The 21,875-nt window shown below is 39.5% G+C and overlaps 1 protein-coding gene across 1 annotated transcript in view; it reads right to left on the reverse strand.

Annotated features, from left to right (window-relative positions):
- The window catches only part of MCC (MCC regulator of WNT signaling pathway), a 187,224-nt gene that overhangs the window by 19,154 nt on the left and 146,195 nt on the right, over positions 1–21,875 (reverse strand). Inside the window, 7 exon segments of the mRNA XM_042020618.1 lie at positions 2,750–2,984; positions 9,690–9,873; positions 12,088–12,188; positions 13,386–13,526; positions 15,235–15,383; positions 16,046–16,135; positions 16,438–16,584. Coding sequence (XP_041876552.1) covers positions 2,750–2,984; positions 9,690–9,873; positions 12,088–12,188; positions 13,386–13,526; positions 15,235–15,383; positions 16,046–16,135; positions 16,438–16,584 — 1,047 coding nt within the window.

Here is a 21,875-nt window from a genome sequence, read left to right on the forward strand (position 1 = left end):
TCCACGAGGACCACAGTAACCAAGGTGGGACATACCAGCCTTCAGAATTAAAACAAACATCAGAGCAGACAAATGTCATGCTCTAGTTAACTGTATTTCACTACATAAATCTGTAGGAGCATGAAGTGCTGTAACAAAGGTGGACAATGGAATTCTTAACATTTTCCACCAAGAGACTGTAGTCTCAAAGCACATAATGAATAACATTATCAACACCTGTACACAAAAGAGGAAAAATTATCGGTGTAGAAAGCTGAGACTTCTTATCTAGATTAAGTCCTTTGAAATGCAGAAGGGCTGTAAACCAAGAACTATTTACACCCATCAGAAGTAATCTCCTTGCTAACTGGGGCATGACAACAACTGCCCTCAAAGCAAGACCACTGAATGATGACAAACCACGGACGTGTATGTATTTGGAAACACGGTTAATTACTGCTTGAAGCAAAGAATTGAATTTTACACGAGTACTGGCAGACAACTGTGTCTTACACTCTGGATCAGTAAAAAAATAGTAATAAACAGGGCAACAATCACCCTCAAACCGTTTTTCTAATTAATAATGAAGAACTAGTGTTGTAAAGGTATTTCCAAACTGTGGTGATCAGTTTTTACAGGGAATCAAAAATGGAAGATATTCCAACACAGAACCAAGTTCTGGGAGACAGTAAGAGATTGTAAGACCCAGCAGTGCACGAAGTCGTTGAGTAGCTTGGTCCGGCTGTATCATCCTTGCTAAAAATGTGGAAGGGAGGGAACAAATTAAAAATGCTAAGCAGTGAAGTCTTCTGCAGTCCATCTGCTTCAAGTTAAATAGAATACCATAAGGAAACTTAAATTCTAGTTTGTCTCAGAAGGAGGCAGACACACATGCTATTCTGTGTAAGGTACATGTTTCAAATAATTGATACAACAAACATACTCAGAAAGCCAAAATGAGTCCTGACCTTAGGTTCAACTCTGTTCTAGCTTGACAAACAGAAAAGAAGGTACAACGCAGACCCGAGCAACAACCACGGAAGCTGACAGGTAACACATTTGACAAATCTGAGTTTTCACAATGTCTCTTTCAGAAACATAAGGTTTTCCTGCAGTTGTGAATTCTAGCAAAGTGCAAGAAACTACAATGAATAACACAACTGTCAGTTTCTCTGCACTGCAAAGGGCTGAAGGCAACTTCAGACACCTATGTAAAATGTGTCTATTCTGTATGCACTACACACAACCCAATCAAGAAGAAAATGTTCCTCTTCTTGAGGCAATTCCTGCAGTGAAAACCCAATGTGCCAGGTCCAGCCAAATGGATGCTGTGTATCAAGAACAAGTTAAATGATTGTTGTGTGAACAAAAGGACTACCAGCACTCAATAGTTGCAATGATATGCATCTGCTGGTGTTCGAGAAGGCAAGGGCACTACTTACAAGGGATACAGCTCTACAGTTTGCCCTTACCTTTAAATTAAAATAAAATTATGAAAATAAAGTAATTTAAAATTTAAAAATAGATGTAAGAATGGTGTACAAAAGATTTCAGGGAAGATCTGGATGCAAAAAAAGGAGAAGGAAGTGTGATATCTGAAATACACTTCTATTTATCTACCAACATCTTCCAGTACATCTTGCATACTTTAGTTGTGGGGAATACATTGCTGTTGGCCACAATGTATTCAAACAACTAATATAATTTTAAAATCTAGCTAGGAAGCAATCTTTTCCTAACTGCAAATAATGAATGCATTATTGCAAAACTGTATCTGTTGTCATGGAAAAGCAGCACCACTAAGAACATAATCATCATTACCAGGCTACCACTGAGCCAGAAGCAGCACGTCTGAACAAAAATCTGTAACTTTAGAAGCTTATGAAACTGTTAGGATTTGCTGTCCCACTCAATACCATCACCTGACATTTCTGCAATTAGTTGGCTAAATTAGCACTTGCTAAAATGCAGAAATTAAACTTACTTAAACTGAACCAAAACTAGACAAATTCTGAATGCAGACGTATACTTTTATTGCCTTTGATATCTTCCTATGTTTTAGTTCACCTCTCAAAATCAACACAGAAGACAGATTTAAAATGATGTAAGCTCTACACCTGGTCAATAAAGATCAGCTTTTCTAGATCACATCTTTAGAACGGGACATATAACCAGGGTTTTCTCCAAAACCCTGAGTTAATGCAACTCATTACACACCCTACTCTTTGCTCAGACTCTGGACTGAGCTACAGATTGCAACACGATGCCTAGAACAGCTCAGGACTTGTGACCAACTGCCAGAGAGCATTAGGGAGGACATTTGATCATTCCTCCTCCCACAGCAATATTAAAAGGAATTGAGTTTGTTCTGCTTCAGTTCACAAATATTCATGATGCACACATTTGCAAGCTCGTAAGTAATGAACTGTCTCTTGGGAAGTGCTGAATCATGGTTTTTGGTCATCCTTGAGCAATTCAGCTGCCATATCTCTTAGAGACAGAGCATCTGGTTTGTCAAGAAGAACATTCCAAGTTTACAGACACAGATGAAGTCCTTGCCTAATTCAAAACACACATAGCTCATCACTGTTAATGCACTGCCTTCTGTCGCTTTCTGACTACTTTCAGTCCAGATTATGTGTTCCAACAAAGTTACCCTTTATTACCCAGTGACCATGACAAAAGCCTCCCCCGTGTGTGACTGAGCATGTTTAGTGGCACAGGGGCATTGACAGCAGAGCAGCTCCCCTCTTGGTTATGAATAAAATACCTTCATTGCCATGAGTTCCTGCATCAAGACTGCATTTTCCAGGTCCAGCCTCTGGCTGTCTCCACGTGGCTTAACGTCATAACTAAGGGGATCAATGTGGATGCTTTCCAGCTCCAGCATTGTCAGCTTCACTGCTGCCCTGTCGTTTTTCAGCTGCTGGATGTAATCCTTCAGCCGCTGCTCATCCTCCTTCGTAAATTCTGTGTCACAACTGCTTGCGGTTGAGCTGGTAGTACTGGAAAGAGAAAGAATGGCATTAAAAAAATACACATTTAGAACAAAATCTTAATTTTTACATCAAACACCCTCCAAATACTTCATCAATGCATCTGAGTCTTACTCAGAAGTTTACAGAAAGGACACAAACTTATGGACCAGACATTGCAATGTGAGATGTGACAAATTCAGAAAAGAAATTTTCTAAGCTGCATGAGAAAATTAAATCATGTGACAACTTCTCTGCAAATCAGATATTTAGTGATGTGTAACTGAATTACTTTTTCTGAAATGGTGTCTTCTGAAAAAAAGTATTTTTTGTTTAATTAAAAAGGAAGAAAAAAAAGTTACTTAAGACTTCTTAGCAATAACCTAGCATAGCAAGCTGCTCAGACACTGAGTCTTCATCTTTTTTGAGAAGCAGGAAAAAAGAATCAACCCAGACTTGATTTATCTCTGCTGATGATCATACCAGTTACCACCTCGGATATTTTAATGGATACTGTTAGGAATCAACCTGAGCAAAATTCCACTGGCAGTTGCTGGGAGATAGCATCATTCAGTTCATGTGAAGGTGTACTCCTCAGCATACTGACACTCCTTCAGGGCTAGAGTGATTTAAAACAAACCCATAGAGTAGCAGGAATTCTAATAAAAAGTCATCATAAAAGACTTGGTGGATCTTCTGAACAAATGAGGGCCCAATGCTCTGCCCCACAAGTGTTTACACAGAGATTGCAGAACGGGGTAATAACGTCTTTAGAGCAATGGTGGCTGAGTGCTGCCTACCCACCTCCTTGCACACCAGTGCTGCAGGGGGCCCAGACTGACACAGCTGTAGTATTCTGGGGCTGAATGTATTTGCAATAACACTGAAAGGAAAATAAAATGCTATGTTGTTTCTAGAGCGTCACTCAAAGCTGCCTGCTGTCTCCTGAGGTCCTGTAATCAGCTGCCGGGTGAGGGATAAGTCATCCATTAACTGCGGCTGTCTGGAATGTTAGATGATCTCAGTTATCAGCAGGGGAATAAATCACTTTCTGTATCAAATTGCACTGCTGTTCAACATTTTTGTACTAAGAGGAAAAGTCCCACCTGCTAGATGCTATGAGAGCCATGATGATGTCCTAAAATATTATGCATGTGCAAAGGGGAAGCCTACCAAGAAAGGCTTGAATTTTATCTTTCCTTTGGTTTTTCTTCAGTTAAAGCTACACTGATTTTGAAGTGCTTCAAATAATTGCCCATCTTCCCACAAATTCCAAGCACAGCCTTGGAGAAGATAGAGAATTGGCAGGTCTACAAAGATTTCTCAAAATCCTTCCTCCTCATGAAATATGACATTACAGCTCTTTATTACAGTTCTGTGTTAATTTCACATTATTCTCTCGTTTTCTGAGGGATAAGAGGTGCCTGCCACAGTCGACGCAACTGTAAATTGGTCTTTGCTTTTGTTTTCATCCATGTCCTTCAGCAGCAAAGCTTAAGAGCACTCAGTACCTATACATAGAAACCCTCTCAAACTGAAACAAATTTTTGTTCATATTGTTTCTTTATTAGAAAACCTTGAAATCTTGCTTTACTGAGCCTAAAGGCATCTTGCTGAAGTAGATATTTATATAAAAATAATGAGGATAGACAATGTGAAAATATTTAATGCTGTACTGAAGTCATATAGCAAGTTTCTTCCTCAGCACCCAAAGACTGCAATTGCAGAGCTTTTCTGGATTAAATGTAAAACAGCTGTTGTTGGAGGAAGGATAACTTTTAAAGGCTTCAAATCCTGGGGCACAAAGACCTCATCTCAGTTTTTGCTTGCAAAGGAAAGAAAACCCAGCCCTCCTGCTGCAAATGAAACCTGAGCAAAAAAACGCTGAAAGTTTGTTATGTGGAGCTGGACCTCATTCGCTGTGCATACTCACAGACTTTGGCCCTTAAAGACCCACAGCTATGCACATACATGCTAGGGGAGCGCAGTCCAAACTGAGGAAGGCAGTCTGGGCTGTTGCCAGTGATACTGAGGCTGCTTTTACTTCAGTCCTGGCTGGCTGCCTGCCTGTCTGCAGCTGAGTTGGCTCCTCTGGTGAATTGCTAGCAAGCTGCTCTTCTTCTCGGTTTTTTTTTTGTTTTTTTTTTAAAAAGTCGAGGGGAGCTCAGCAAGGAACTTGTTTCTCAGCCAGCACACAAGAGGACAAGAACCTTCACTCTCCCCCTGCATTTAGCAGCATGTCCCCACCCAGAAGACTGGAAGCAACTGGGGAGGAAGGGACAGAAACTACACTGCAGTGTTTCTGATCTCCCCAGCAACTCTGCCAGGGTGTGCTCCCCCAAAAGCCCCACCTAACAGCTCTCCACAGCCACAGTGCAGGTTCAGTGCTGCTCTCTTTAAGGGATGACAGCTGGTGAGCACTTCATCCTGAATTTCTGATATTACCTCCCTTCTGAACAGCAATCTGGACAAAGGAAAACGTTTATAGTATAATGCATCCATCCAAAACCCACAGGAAACTGTTGCAAAAGATGTGCAGTTTCTCATTTCTCAAGTGTTTAGGTGAGGACAGAGAAAGGATCACAGTTTCATCACAGCTGGAGGGAATACAACATCAATCTGCCCATTCTCACTGATGCTGTATCAGAACAAGCAAGGAGAAATGTTCTTCACACTTGCTTCATCCCTCAAGTCTTTTATGATGATGTCATGCCTGGGTGACGGCAAATTAATTTTCATATACAATTTGTGGAAAATATGTGGGCTGGTACAGCACAATGTCAGTCTTATTTTCTGGCATGAGTGTGTGTGTATAAAATGCAGCGGACGGATATAAAGGATGCTTTCAGCAGTGCTTCTCTGTGAGTAGTTTCTGTACACTACAAAAATTTGTCCACAAAACCCTATATGAGCATCATTTTATCTGTTAAAAATGAAGTCAATAAGTAAATAAATCTGCAATTCAGCAATGGTGTGGATAATACACTTGGCAGAACTGAATCCAGGAACTTGCTTGAATACCTGCACATGGCCTAATGCTTTGAAGAATACCCTTGATCCGCAGTATACACAGCCCAAACACCTTCTTTCTGGCTGAACATTGTAGCTTGAGATCTGAAACAGCAAAATGCCAGAAGGTAGTAACCTCCTGACAAACTGAAATATACCCCAACCAGGGAAAGGACAAACAACAGCTAAAATCAGAACCTTTGGTAAACTGCCCTGCTTCCTTCTGAGACTGCTTCAGTCCAGCAACAGTGTTACACAGATAACACTAAGATAACTGTTTGGACATTTCTAAATAACTTATTTGCATGCCTCAGCTAAGATAATCTTGTCTGTCACCAACTTATCTGAAACCTAAGATGGTTCTGAGGAGATATATATTCCTACACTTGATTGAGTTCAGATATTTTGTGACACTGCATAATACTGAAAAGAACTGCCTTTGCATGTAATGGACCAAATCTGTCCTGCCATGAACCCAGATGTAAGGTTGGGCTTACTAGCACAGCAGGGAATAAAATACACCATATTTTCAGTCAGTGTTACAACTGGGCTTCTTCCCTTTTGTTTCCTTCCAAAGGTGCAATCAGTCAAACCTTGTTGGCAGTGTATGTTCTATACCTAGCTTCTGTCCATTTAAAGTAATTATGACTTCCAACTATATTGCAAACCAATTTCTATTTTCAAAATCTGAATTGGCAACATTATTGTGGTACTGCTTTTTTAGCATTATTTAGCTGCTCTTTCATTGCATTTCATTTATTTTCATTTCAGTTGCTCTCTTTTACAGTCTTTAACCACTTGTCACTAGTAGGTCACGAAGCATTTACTCTCAGTAATGCGTCCAATGATTTGACATTCAGAATCTCATTTGAAATTTCAAAGCCCAAGATGGGTCAACAATTCCACTGTAACTCCATATGCTACAGGATTTCAAACAACAGGAAGAATTGGTCATTTTTCACAAGTGTCAGCAAAGGACAGTTTTCATCATCCTACTACTGCTTTATTCATTTAGTTTCAAAGGGAAAAGGTAGCAATACATATCTGCAACTAAAAGCCTGCCACACTAAAACATCTAAGGCAAGAAAAATAAATTTTGCAGATTCAAAGAATGTTTCAATCAAATACTGTAAAAGTATTCTTGCAGTGGTCCCCAAGTGGCGGGTGGCTCACACAGCACTCACTGGAGGTGAGAGGAAATGACCTTAAATTGTGCCAGGGCAGGTTCAGATTAGATACTGGAAAAAAATTTTCACTGAAAGAGTGGTCAGGCATTGGATTAAGCTGCCGAGATAGTCAGTGGAGTCACCACCTCTGGAAGCGTTCAAGACGAGTCTGGATGTGGCACTTGTGGATAAGGTTTAGGGGTGGTTATGGTGGTGCTGGGGTGATGGTTGGACTGGATGACCTTGAAGGTCTCTTCCAAACTTGATGATTCTGTGGTGCTGTGATACAAATATAGAAAAGCATGCGCCTTTTGGATAAAGACAGGCTTTCTTTCCATCAATGGGCTGGCACAATGTCATGTGTCTGTAAGCTGAAGAGGGGAATGATTCCTCTCTTTTGAGTCAGGGTTCACAGGAAGAAAAAAAATCTAAAAACACCTCTAACCACATGTCACTTGAACAGAACAGAAGGAAAGAAGAGAAGATTTATATTTTCTGGAGAAGCTGAAGTTTCAAAAATGTTTTCATTGATATGTATGCTTAGGCAAAGATAAATTACTTTGGGCATGGGGGGAGGGGAGAAGGACAACAATGTGTAAGTGACAATCAGATCAGGATGCCCATGTCACAAATTCCCTGTGTGTGCCCTCTGGGTGAGTGACAAGAGCTTTTATCGCCTATATTCCACATATTTAAAAAAAAAATTGTAAAAGTTACCTCATTCAGCACAGTATCTTTCTCCACACCAGAACTAAAAATACTATAGTGATAATGGCTCAAGCTAAAATGTCTCTTTCATATAAGAACAGTCATAACTGCATTTTCACATTCATGACATAGTTCATCCTGATGAAATTTTAAATCCATTGCCACTTTAAACATGCTCTGCTGAAACTTTATCCACTGAGCCAACACTTCACTTGGACACACACACACACAGGTCCAGCTGACCACCAACAAACACAGACACACAGACTCTTATCCTCCCTCTCTTAGCCTCCCAAAAATTCTGTTAAAGCAAGCAAGAGCTGTAGATACTATATTCCTACCAAACACTTTCAGTGAAAGGCTAGGAAAGCAAACACTAAAACAAGAACAACCCCTTCCCCCCTCCCCCCCCAGTTCTTCCCTGTCAGTACTGGAAAATACCTGAACTGTTTTCAAGAAAAAAAAAATTACTATGCCTTGACTACACGCCAGATACCTCACAAGGAAAAAAACCACTGAGGTAGTTATGAAAAACTGAAAATGATCCTTTCAAACAATAGAATGGAAAACGAGCTTCGCTTAGGTAGATGTGTTACTACGTGTAGACAGACAACACATTCACATACAGGTGTAGATACAGCCTAAGACACAGCAAGCCAAGTGCTTGAAACAGCTTTATGTTATTTCTTTCCAAGGCTGGTAAATGCTTCTGTTACAAAGTGTGATCAGTGTACTACTAGCACAGGTGCTGCCACAATAATTTCTATATAAAGACACAGCTTTCTTGGACTGAGAGTGCACCAGAAAACTTCTCTGAATAAAACATTAAAATTCACCTCACATTAGGACCCTGTTCCCTCAGATTACCTTTTTGCTCACTTTTTAGCTATTCCATGCCAGTCATATGGCAGGAAATAAGATCCGTTGGAGGAGGCATCAGCAAGAAAAAGAAATGATATAGTACTAAAATAAACTTCTGAAGTGTCAAAAAAATGACAGCATTTGAATAAAGAATTGGCTAGAAAACTGAATTAAAATGAAGTTTTAGAGCAAATCTGAGAAACAAAAATAACTTTTAAAGAGAAAAGTGTTCATCTATATTTATCCAGGACACTTGCCAAATTTGTATCCATACACAAGCACACATATTCACTGCAGAGTACAATTATACCACAGGCGGGCAAAAACTCAAAATTAAGCTGCTGGCAGATATATTTGAGCTGGAATACTTCTGCAATAATAGCTCATCTAAGTATCATTATTTTATAGGTCTTCAGAAAAAGTGCTTTTTTTCCAGTCTTTCCTGGAAAAACCCACTCTATTCCACTCCACGAGTGAAAAGAACAGGATGGGAAGAAGAATTTGGAGGGGGGCAAAGGGTAAGGAGAAGGGAGAGACAATGGTTTAAAACAGAATGGCTAGATTTGCAACATTTTGAAGACAATCCTTGAGCACTCCAAAATGCCAGTGAAAGCCTGCTTCAGATCTCTCGTTCACTACACATCTGTGCTGTCTGCATACAATAGGTATGAGTAACAGGTGCATGATATCAGTTCCAATAAAACAGCAAGAAAGTCACTGTAGTAAAACAAATGTAATGGTTTTGCCCTTTATGAGGAAGATCAAAGTTCTGAGTCACCCATTTGAAACAAATTTATACAAAACCCTTCTTGGCTGGAGCTGCTCAAAGTCCAAAGACAATTAGACCACTGAGGCATGGTGACTTATAAATCAAAGCACAGAAGCTAGAGGACTGGGGTGAGGAGAGGTAGCTCAGCAAATACAATAGAACATAATTTTTGGTCTGAAATCAAAGGTTAGGAGATTAGGGTAGCAGATGAGTTTCAGTTACCTGGTGTGGCTGTTGGAGGAGAGGCTTTCCCAGGGCTGCACGCTACAACCTGTGACTGCATAGGCTCCCCCGCAGCTCCCATCCAGTTTCATCAGCAAGGCTTTTGCTGCATTCTCAGCTGTCTTCCTGCAGTCATGAGCCCTCTTAAGCATCTGGGTGACATTTTCATCACCTGTCTGGTCCCCTAGTGTTCAAACAATGTTTCAGACAGGAATTAAGGCAAGAGTAGAGATCCTTCTACTCGCTCTCAGTTTATACCAAGACAACGACAATAAATTACCAATCTGTTAGGTAAAAGCAACTTCACTTCTGTGTGAGCATCAGAGGTAACTGGGATACTGGCCTGAATGCACCCCTCTCCCAGTCACAAGCTCCAGGTACTTGTGGCTCCAGGCAATATGTCTTAAGTGATGTATGATTTTAGCTTGTCTGTTTGTAATGGTTTGCATTCTGCATTAATATTATGTTTGGATGCTCAAATTATGAACACAGTGGAAAAGCCTCAGCCTCAATTACAACTCTTACTCCAGTCAGTGCAGTGTGGTGTCACAGTGTAGTCATTTCCAGAGCTTCTTCTCACAGGCACCTGGATCTCAAGCCTGATGGTTTGCCAGGACACTTTCTCACAGGCCATCTGGCCAGACAGAATTGCTCTGTGCTCAGAAGCAGCCTCTCACAGTTTACAGTCATGCATACTAAGCCAAAAGAAAACCAGCACTGGTTTACTAAATTGCTCTAATTTTTAGTGGTTATACAGCACCTGTGTAGCTGGTAAGCTTCAGGAGAAGCAGGACTGAAACCACCATTGTCACTACTCCTACAATCTTCCAGCTGCAATCAAGTCATTAAATTAAGACTGTTACTGGCTACACAGAAAATCTACAAATGCATTTGTATATTAAGCTACATAATATTCATACTTTACCAAAACCCAACAGCTTGCTCTGTGTTAGATTTCCATTTAATCCTTGTTCAAGTCAATCACCTGTACTTCACACTTGCTGAGTGAAGTGCATGGACTAGAAGTAACATTTATGAGGAAGAAAGGAAGGGTGAATGTTCTGTTAAGAGAAGCTGGATATGTTCAGCTTTAAGTGATGCAACTCCCATGAATTCTCCACTCACAGATGTTGATATAAAGCTTGACTGATCTTCAAACCAATAATCTGTTATTTTATCTAGGTGTGTTAATCAAATTTCATGGTGAAGTAAAGGTACATAAAACCATACACAACTTCCTCCATGCTGTACTGTGTAATGGGAAATTTGCACTGTTTCTGTCTCAGGGCTGTAACTGATAATACCATAATTAAGAGCTGTAGACAGACACCTACAGAAAAATTTAACTACAATCTCTTCCATAAAACCCATGTCAGACGAAACCCTACTCAAACCCAAAGTATTTCTCTCTTCTAAGATTTCTTTCAACCACGTACAGGAGTAGAAAATCCAAGCCTAAATTCAATTTTGCTACTCAATGATCTGTGCCAGCTGGGAGAAGTTCCCTAGCACATTGTGGAAAGGAATGAACAGAGTTTGGGAGAAAGGTGGAAGAAAATCTCAGACTTCCCCTCTACTGAGAAGCCAGTGCTCCTAACACACCAGGCACTTGCTGTGCCTCAGCACAGTATGAAGAGCTATTCTCTCTCTGAATGTTTCCCTTCTTTCTACTTGAAGATTACTGTGGCTGCCTTCTCCTATCAGTAAAAGGAATGGGATTAATAACACTGGAATTTCATTGTGTAATCACCTCTTTCTATCAGAAGAATGGAGCCAGCAGCAAAGTCAAGCTCCAAATTTCTGAACTGTACTGTACCTATGATAGTGGCTTGCTCCACTACTTAGCAGGCAGCATATTAAAAAACAACACTTAGCCACAGGATTAACTAACCACAAAATAAGAAAAATCCGTAACATACAGGCTAAACAGGATATAAAATGTTTTAAAATTTCAGAGCATTTAAAAAAATTTTTATTTTTAACTATTCAGTACTACCTTTGTATTGTTTTAATCCCAGTTTTTCATAGATTAGACTCAGTTTCTGGGGAGTCAATCTTACTGAATCTGGATTTGGAATTACCACAGCTGTATGGCCCTAAGATACCTGTGCTCACAAGTATTGCTTAATTATTCCACTCTGTACAGCAGCATGCCTACAACAGTCTCACCCCTGCCAGAAGAGGCATCTCCTCGTGATAGCATATACAGGTGAATTTAAATTGCTCTCTTGTATTTTCCCCTTATTTTTGGGGTGTGTAAAATAATTTAGACACTTAAAAACAAAAAAAGACTGGAGAACATTCTTAAGTAATGGGTCATGACATGATTCACCATTACAACCAATTTTAATGCTAACTGACGTGCCAAAAAAAATTAAGTGATTCACTGACATCTTACCAACAGAACCAACACCTGCAGCTCTGAATTGCCCAAGAATGAGACTCTGCTCACTTTCTGCCAATGCCAACAGCAGCTCATATGCTTCTATGCACTGTTCACTGAAAGGGAAAACAAAAATCACACAAAATATTAACTGCAATTTAAAGGGGAGCAATACCTGCAACAGCAACAACAAAAAAGGAGATAGCTGATTAATTTCATTACTCTCTACTACTTGTCTAGCAGCAGAGATATTAAATAACATTATACACATAGCCTATCACAAGCATTCAGTAGTCTCCTCATTCTTATAACAGTGCCAGATTGGCCTCAAGTAATGTAAAAAGACAAAAGAGAAGAGAGCGACCTGAAATAAAGGAAGCTCCAGAAGTATGTTTTAAACAGATGACAATACAAACAGTGGTCAACGTGGTCCTTCCGAGAAACTTTTCCCAGACTTTCTTACTATACAAAATACAGTATTCTTTACAATATAATTATTCTACACAAAGTGTTGTAAGAAGAAAAGAAGATGCAAGAAAAATACTTCTTGCTCTGTACGGGCTGTAAGATCTTCCTCCTTAAAATGGAACAGCTTCCAGCTATGAGTCACACATTCCCTGTTGCATTTTAATGCTTTAAAAAATACATACTAATGCACTATTATACTATTAACTGTACTAATATACTAATATACTATCAGCAATTTACACTTCCTTGCAACTTGCTCAAGGCTGACAGTAAAAGAATACATTCTTTAAAAGGCATACAAGTTGTCCCAAGACCAAACCTGCCTGTCCTAAATTAGTTGCAGTTGAAGGTGTTGACGCGATATTTCTGCAAACAGTTTGAAGCAAATTTACATACTTATTACCAAATATCAAGCCATTAATCCACAATCCCAACTGATGCAATACAAAGTCATTCTGAGTTGTGAGTATGAGTGGAGTATAACATTTCCTGGTCCACTGCTCTCTGGAAAGGTACAGAGAAACTGTATCTTAAGGTTGGATTCAGCAAGACAAGTCTGAGCCTACACACAACCCCCAATTCAAATGTTAATTCAGTACTTAAGAATGAAAAGATAAACCTCTACATTCCTGTTAGATGCTGGTCAACTAGAGTTGAAATACACTGTCGCAATAACTTCAGTTGGGTAGTTTGTCAAGTAGTTTGACCAAAGGGGTGCTTTTTCAGGAAGGAAACAAAAATTAAACAGTATTACTATGGCACACTAACAACTTCACTCTTGAACACTTCTACCAAGTCTCCCCCAGCTCTCTCTTCCTGGCTGAGCCCCTTGTGTAGCTACATACCTGTACTGCAGTGCCAGCCTGAGGGCTGTGGCATTGGACTCGTACTTGCCCACAAGCATGCTCATCCTCTCTGCATTGCTCTTGCACTCCTCCAGTGTTATTGTCAGCAAGTCGTTCTGGGATTTCAGGTGCTCAATACGGCTGCAAAAAAAGAAGTCATTTGCAACCCTCAAGCTTAACTTGCAGTCACTGTCCTGAAAATTCTAGGACAATCATACTGTGAAGCAACAAAAATTTTTTAGTCTATGGAAGTGTTTTTTAATGAAGATGGCAAAATACATCAGTTCTGTATCCCTTATCAAAAGCCAAGAGGATAGAAATTTCTCTTAGCTCATCCTCTCCTCCTCTCCTTCTTGTAAAATGTAGTCATAACCCCATGCAGCAGCAGCAAGCAGAAAGCTGTACCCTTGTTGTGCAGCCACAAGACTGCTGCATAGGAGAGTTTCATATTAACCTTTTGCTCAATTTTTCTGCCTTCATTCCTCACTTTCTGCTGCCACATTTGCAACTTCTGTTAAATGGCATATTCATTAGTGTGACTGTGGGTGTGTGCAGGGATCATGCAGTTGCATAAATGCCTCCTTTCTTCTGAACGTCCAGAGTAACCATTCCACCTGAAGTTGTGTTTGGGTTGTGATTAGAGAGCGAACTTCTGAACTACAAATGAGGTTTCAGTGGGGCAATGTAATCTTCAAATGTTCAGGCAACAGTCAAACAGAAGCTTAACCATAATAACCTTCTCAATGAGATTAACTGTGAACATGAAAATGAAGATTCAGAATACCAGTATTACTGTTTATTCTCTCTGCTGACAACTGAGATGTACTATGCCTAACTGTAAAAATTGGATATATACCAAAATGAGAGAGACCAACAATTTGAAACCTTGCACAGGTAGCTAATGAAGAAATTCATGCCATCCAGGACTCTAAAATCACTGACTTCTTGAAAAAGAACAATGAGAATGGCTAGTATACCATTTGTTCAGTTACCAGAATAAAGCCCTGACTTTTCTAGCTGCTACAACTCGTCACTTTCTGTATCTTGACATCTTCTATAATGATACATGCTGTCAAAGCATAATTGTGCAGTGTGCAGAAGACAAGAAAAAAAAAAAAAAAGAAAACAAGGATCACGTTTTGCAGCACTACAAAAACATGAGCTATAAATAAAGGGATATTGTACTGATCAGACTAAATTTGAGCGAGGTGTGGGGAAGACAGAATTTGGATAGAGGCACGCTGAGACATGATTCTCACGTTCGTGATCCAGAGTTTTGATTTTATGTGCCAAAAAAGACACAAAACACTGGTTTTGATAGAGCTTGCTGAAGGGTAACCCCAGCAGTATTTTAACTGCAATCAGAAAGCTGCAATCTCTCTTCTACAGACAGAAACCTATTTCCTGGTATATATGCAACACCATCACATATCAGTACATTTATCGAGACGGTTAAATGCTATTCTTCTGTTTCCTCAGGACAAAACAAAGCGAGATAATTCCAGAATGATTCAGACTAAGTTATGGGAGTCCTTATTTCAAGGAGTGATGTGTCTTATGAAAACTGATACCATGACTACTTGGTCAGGCACAGAGAAGGGACACTCCACAGTTCAGACAAGGGAAGGTGCCATGCTGATCTAATAAAGAACAAACTCATACTCATGGAAAGAATCATTAGCACACAATTCAATCTCCTCTTCAGCAACCACATTCCATGTTTATCTGCAGCTCCCACAGCTGAGCTGAAACTGAACTAAGAAATGTTCCAAAAGGGTAAAAAAGCAGCCAACTTTAACGAAGCTAACAGAAGACAACATGTGTGAGCACATCTAACTTTCCAGCTCACCTATTTAATCTCTCCGTCTCCACTTCAAACTCTCGGATTTTACTTTCAGAGATAGCAGATCCATGTGAATAGAGGGTCTGGAAGATTTCCTGAATGTTTGAGCAGTCTTGGAGGGAATGTGCCAAATGTTCAGCCACGGTACTAGACACCTGCACAGGGCAGTTAACAGATCATTGTGAATGGATACCCACTGGATTTCTCCCAGATACTTTCTGCATTGAGAACCGCATTTGCTTGCATGCACTCCCTTCAAGGCATTCATTATTCAGTTTTTGTTATGAATTTTACATTGAATAGAATATTTACAAGATTCCATTTTTAGAAGCCATTTTGTTCTAAAATTCTACTAACCAAGGGTGAAGTCCATTATTTCATTATACTTTTAAAAAGCCTACTATGCAAGTTATTTATGTTCTTGAGAGCACAGCAAAGGGTTAGAGCCAAGTTCTTCAGTAAAACAAATACTAACACACAGTAACAACAGCATTACTGATTTACATTGGATTTCAAAAGCAGAATCCAGTTTGCTGTTGGTTGAAAGTTGTGAAATGCAACTGGAGAGTCTTCTTGAAGAGTATTTTGGAGGAACTGACTCCAAAATTTTCCTCTTGAAGTCACTCAGGAGAGAGATTTCTATCCACTAGTTACGAGAAAATGAGATCTTAATACTGGGTGAAATATTGTTTGTTGAAATATTTTCCTCAAACTAGCTTTTAAAGTATTTTCAGGTAGTTCATATATTAATTTTATTAAGAAAACAATGCTTTTATTGGAACATGGATCATGCATGCACACAGTTTTTAGTCCTTACCCCTATGCTGCTAATTTCTGATCCTAAGACAGGTCTATCAGATGATGAAGACTCTGATCTTGTCTTTGACAACTTCACTCTTTCAGCAATCTGTAAGGCAGAATGCTGCACAGGTTACACAGCAGCACACACCCCATAAAGATCACACAAAACCCATGTATTCTCTAGTTACACTTGCAAAGCTGAAGCAAACTACTAGAGAATTGAGTCCTGTGTTGTAACCGAGAGAACTACAATCAATAATGTTTAATTCCTTTCCACAGCTCAAGTTCACAGACCTGCTTAGGACTCCCTTGGACATCTCCCACTTAACATCTCCCACATTTGCACAGCACAAAATGAAGCCTGCTTTCCCCAGGTCATGAGGAGGGTTACAAACAAAAAATCCCCACCTTGGCGATGGGAATGTCGTTGCTGCTGCTGCTGGTGCTCAGCTCTCCGGTGCTGGGGTTAACGGGGCGGTTGGCAGGAGTGAGACGGCTCGGGCTGGACGGGCCCGTGGCCTGCACGCTCTGCAAACGAGTCTGCAGCTCCCGAACCTGCAATAAAACATAACATTCTGATTTTCCCACTTTTATGGTTTAAATAGTCTGGAGATTTTCTCATTGTCTAGCCACGTCTAATTGCTTCTGGCTTCAGCACAGAAGTTACATTTTTGTACTGTGGTGGCTGTGAAGTTTTCACGTGGGGAGCAGATGAGTGAAGGCTATTTTAAAATCCCACTGCTGTCAGTTTTTTTAACTATTTGCAATGTGGAAATATGCAAACATAACACTGAAGAATAATTACTCAAAGTTTCAGATGTACTATAGGTATAGGAGTTATTCTCTCTGGGGTAAAGCTAATGCTCCAGCCTAAGATAATGATGGCTAAACAAATCAAATAACAATCCTCCTGTTAATAGAAAACTCCAGTGCTGAAAAAGCTCTTGACATAAATGAATCACATGATGACTTGGTCATATTTAAAGGCTAAAGAAATTCAAACATTAATCATGCTTCAGAACTACAGTCAAGTAAAACTACCATTTAGTGAGCAACGTACAGAAAAAAAAACCAAAACCCAAACCAGCAAAGAACTCAACCAACAGTCTGCAAAAGCTCTCTGTAAATGTACACTGCAAACACTGCATGGTCCTCGTAACACATCAGGTACTTACAGAACTGAAGTCAAAAGATTTTCAGTTTAAAAGGTTAAAAAAAAAAAAAAGAAAGAAAGGTCTGCAGGAGCCAAACTACAGCTGTGCTAAAGATTATAGTGTTTACCTTGGAATAATTCTTAATAGACACGGAATAAATGGTCTGCTTAACACAACAGTTATGACACAAGGTAAAGAGACAGAGCTCACTTTTCCCACAGATCTCAGAGTGTGAGATGGGAGAAGGCGAAGGAAACCATCTAAAGAGGAAGTTGCCCTGAACACAATTTTCCTTAAAAACAGAGGTTTCTATGTGATTTCATTGGAACAGTCCCTCTACAAAACAGAACCGGTGAAATTTCATCAGAAGTCCAGTCAAGTGAAGTTCAGCCTATTTTGCATCTTCCCATGTATGTAGCATGAAATGCAACTGTGATTCCTACTTTCTAAAGCAAGGTGGGATTTTATACTAAATACATTTATACAAGGAACTAACTAAGCAAGCTGAAGCCCCTTAGTCAAAAAACCCCAAAATTAAAGTTGCATTAAAGCTTAGACTTTCTTAGGTGGAGGTGCATCTGGACAATGTTTTATCAATCTCTGCTTGAAGCAGCAGCAGCAGCAGTCATGTGTTCTCTGCACAACAGATGCTTCAACCTACTGCACAGAGGAAAGAGTTCAAGTTGGAGTGTTCTCCAGTCACCAAAGCAGTATCTTATGCCTCCTACCATCCTCTACAGCCTGCTTCTATTTCCTGAAGAGTATTCCTGCCTCTCCCTCTGTCATATACAAACTGAAAGACAGACTGCCTGTGCACTTAGTGTCAAAAGAATTTTTAAGTATTTGCAAATTACAAAAAAAAAAAGAAAAAAACCCTGTGTGTTTTACATAAGATGGTATTTTTAAAAAGCAACATTAAAAGCACATAAAAGTCAAACTGCACTCCTAAGTTCCCTGTTCAGTTGTGGAGGAACATTACACCTTGAACAAAATTATTCCAAACAACTAAAGTACACAAAACCTCAAAATCAAATTCCCCAATGTTTAAAGTAACTTGTTGAAAAATGGATATGGGTGCTTGACCCAGAATTATACATTTTAACTGTAATTATACCATGAAGTTAACTGAGCAGAGTGTACGAAGTGCACATTCATACCAAGTGTCTTCTACAAATTTGCAGCTGAAGCCTCCTTTGTTCTAAATACTGACATATTTAGCTTCAACATGGGTACAGCTGCACTAATGCAAACCTTAAGGACAGAAGTGCTCTACTGGTGCAAACCAGTAATTTCAGCCTGTTGATATGCATAAAGCTGAAATAAACCATGCGTGCATATTTTTGCTTGCAGATGTGGAATGCCAGTGCAGATAGGATTTGTACTGTGGCATTAACACTGAAAAAAAAATAAAAAAAGCAAACCCAGAACTTCATTAAGTTGAAATTGCCATTTATTACTTTTTTTTTTACCCAGGCTGTTCCAAATTGAATTCTCTAAGTGCTTATTTTACAGCACTGTTTAAAAGCAAACAAAAAGGAAGACTATTGAGATGCATTCTTTATAAAATAAAGCTTCCATGTCCAACTTAAAAATCGCTAAAATATTCACCTACACTCAGAAGCCAGTCCTGAAAGATTCCAGTCCAAAAGCAAGTAACATTCCTAATTTAAGTGCAACCAGGAAAGAGAGTGGTAAAGTTGCTTAAATGCCAAGTGTTGGTAGACTCTGAAGTTTAAAACTACCTTATGCAAAGACTGTATCACACAAAACTCTAATGCAGATAGGTTTCCTTTACTGTGTGTTTTCTTACTGGGCAGTGACTATTGGCCAGGATTACAAAGCTAATTATTCATACAGATCTGTAAAACAACACTGGCAACAGACAGAAAAACGAACACAGCTAGGAGTGTAGTCAGGTAAAGCTTTGCTCAGGAAAGCATTTCTAGAAGAAAACTCAGAGCACAGCACAGTTGTTAATCTGTGCAACTCACTGCTTTAATATCGTATCGTAGAAGCAACCACAACTTGAAGAAGCTGTCTGCTTATCTATGCTTCTTGACATATTTACTAATTCAGGCCTTCATTTGTGAAATTACATGCTGAATTGACTGCTACAAATAACTGTGCTAATTTTAGCAACACTGAGTACTAGATGGTAATTCTGAGCAGGATAACAGGGCAAGTTTGTCTGACCTGTAAAATCACCCATCTCACAATTCCCACATTCACCGAGCATCTCATGACTGGGCTGCCCACCTACCACACTGCCCAGAGATACCTTAGGTAACTATCTCTGGTCACTAAAACTTCCATTGTTAAAAGAGCAGTATGCAGCTTCTCCTCAAAATTTATTTTTCCACACTGGTAGCTATTCTACAGAAAAAATAAAGAATGACCAAAGAAAAGAAAAATATCCCAAACACAAACCAGAATTTGGAAGAACCATTTTCTTCTCTGGTTTGGTGAATGCATGGGTTATGAAAAGACTGGTTTTAAAAGCATGATTAAAAATTGTCTGACCCCCTGTATAAACAGTCCTGAGCATCATTACCAACGTAATATAAATTATTGTAAAGGTTAACTCGTAGAATGAAGGTAAACTGCAGTACTGCACATGAGACACAAAAAAACCTCTTGGAAATGGGGGAGAGAGGAAGGGAATATCTTACAGGAAATCGATGACAAAATTGGCAAAATGCAATGGGTAAAGACAAGTACAGAAACAAACCCAAAAAAAGTTACATTAGAAGACAGGAAAAGTGTTGATTTCTATGTCTGGGAGGAGGAATAACTAGGAAGGATTTAAAGAAAAATTTACTGAATTCTTGTATCATACTAGTTTAAAAACAGAAACATGCAGAAGGGTATAAAAATTGCCATAAACTCCTGAAGCACTAAAATGAGGTGGAAACTGTCTGGCAAGCAGATCTTATTATATGATCAGAAAAAAAAAGGAGTTGAGAATGGAGGGAAAAAGGAGAAATCCAGGGAAATGTCTGTGAAATCCAGTAAAAAAAGAAAAATCTTCTAAATGGTTGGAGGAAGTCCAAGAAACTAAAGAAGTAAAAAAGTGCTGGAACCTGGAAAGAGCAGGAACAGGTGCATTAAGTGAGACACAAGGCAACAGAGCTATTAGGTTTCAGAGCAATGGACAGCCTAGATACCAAAAAAAAGTCAGATGCAAACAGATGTTCTCAAGCTACTGATATAAACACAAGTAACTGGAAATATCACTTATTAATATTTGATGTTTTGCAATTGAACCAATTGTTTAGCTGCATTTCTAGTTTTTTTCCTTTGAATGCTGAGAATTGGAGTAAGCAATAGTGAAAAATTAAGGGTAATTTCTTACCATCTTAAGAACTAAATAAAGAGCAAGCAAGGATAGAGGAGAAAAGGGCTGACACACTACAGCAATGTTCAATTTATGAAAGACTTAATAAGCTATTAACAGGTGCCACAGACATGTTTGTCCAAAGGTATCATGGGCTACAGAAAAATACCTCAGTGGAATACTTTTATTATTTGTAACCATGACTCTGAGAAGCATGTTTTTAGGTTTTTTATTTTACACACACATAGTGACAACTACATGATTCATTAACATAACCTAAATAAAAAACCACAGCTACAAACTGCCTGTTTTTGTCACTGATTTCCACATTCAAAGGACACCTGCTGCTTTTTTTCCTAAACCAGTTTCAAATGAGGGACATGCCTGAGATTCTTTTTGTTCTACCCTACTTGTGACCTGTTTAATCAAACAGTACCTTTGAACCCTTCAAGTAACAGCACTTTTCCCCCCAGCATTTTAATGCTGCTTCATTTCCTTTCCCTTATTATACAGAGGAGGAAGATGAAGTACAACAAACCACAGGGAGTGAACCTCTCCCACTTTCTAATTTATTCATGCATACTGCAGATCTGTGGAGGAGAAGATGCCAAATCAAACACGAGTGTAACAATTCAAGCTGCTCTGAGTGGCGAGGATCCTTTCCAGCCAAAAGAACCCCTTACCTTTCATTCAGTCCTAGTGGTGACTATTTTCAGGCAGATAATTTTTAGCCTCTCCTATATCATGAGCACCAGAGCAAACAAAGTCTGAGTTCCTGTATTGTCTGTTGTGATCGACTGAGTATGGTAAAGAAATCTTTTCTGGTATCTGTAAGGTTCACTAAACACTGAGTATCTGCATGCAAGCTTGTAAACAGAAGTAAAACTCTACATTGTTGACACCCAAGAGGAGATGCTGCTGCATAAGCAAATACCATGCAACTGAAGGAGGCAGAGAATGGAGATAGCTTTGGGCTGCTACCTCAGGTTTCTGGTGCTCATCAAGAGACAAGGAACAGAACAGCTCCAGGATCACTTTCAGCTGTGCAAGCAGATAATAATCTCTAAAGGCCCGTAATGCATCAGTGTTCTCCAGCAATCTGGAACAATACCTTCTGATCCCAACAGGAATGACAACAAAACAAAGAGAGACCAGCAGATCCTGCCAGCTTTGTGTCACCTGAGAACAGTGTGGGCCCAAGAATACCTGTAAGGCGAAGGATCTGAGTCCTGCTGTGGTAGGGGTAGGTTTCAACTCCCCACAAGAACCACGTATTTTGTGGGAGCCCTCTGCTAAAATCAAAGTTTTCTGGAGTGGGAAATGTGGGCAGCTGATGGGATCACACAGAAAATGCTAAT

This window comes from Corvus kubaryi, unplaced genomic scaffold, assembly GCF_017639235.1.
Source record: "Corvus kubaryi isolate FWS band 111438036 unplaced genomic scaffold, C.kubaryi_AGA036_p1.0 37028, whole genome shotgun sequence".
Classification (NCBI taxonomy): domain Eukaryota; kingdom Metazoa; phylum Chordata; class Aves; order Passeriformes; family Corvidae; genus Corvus; species Corvus kubaryi.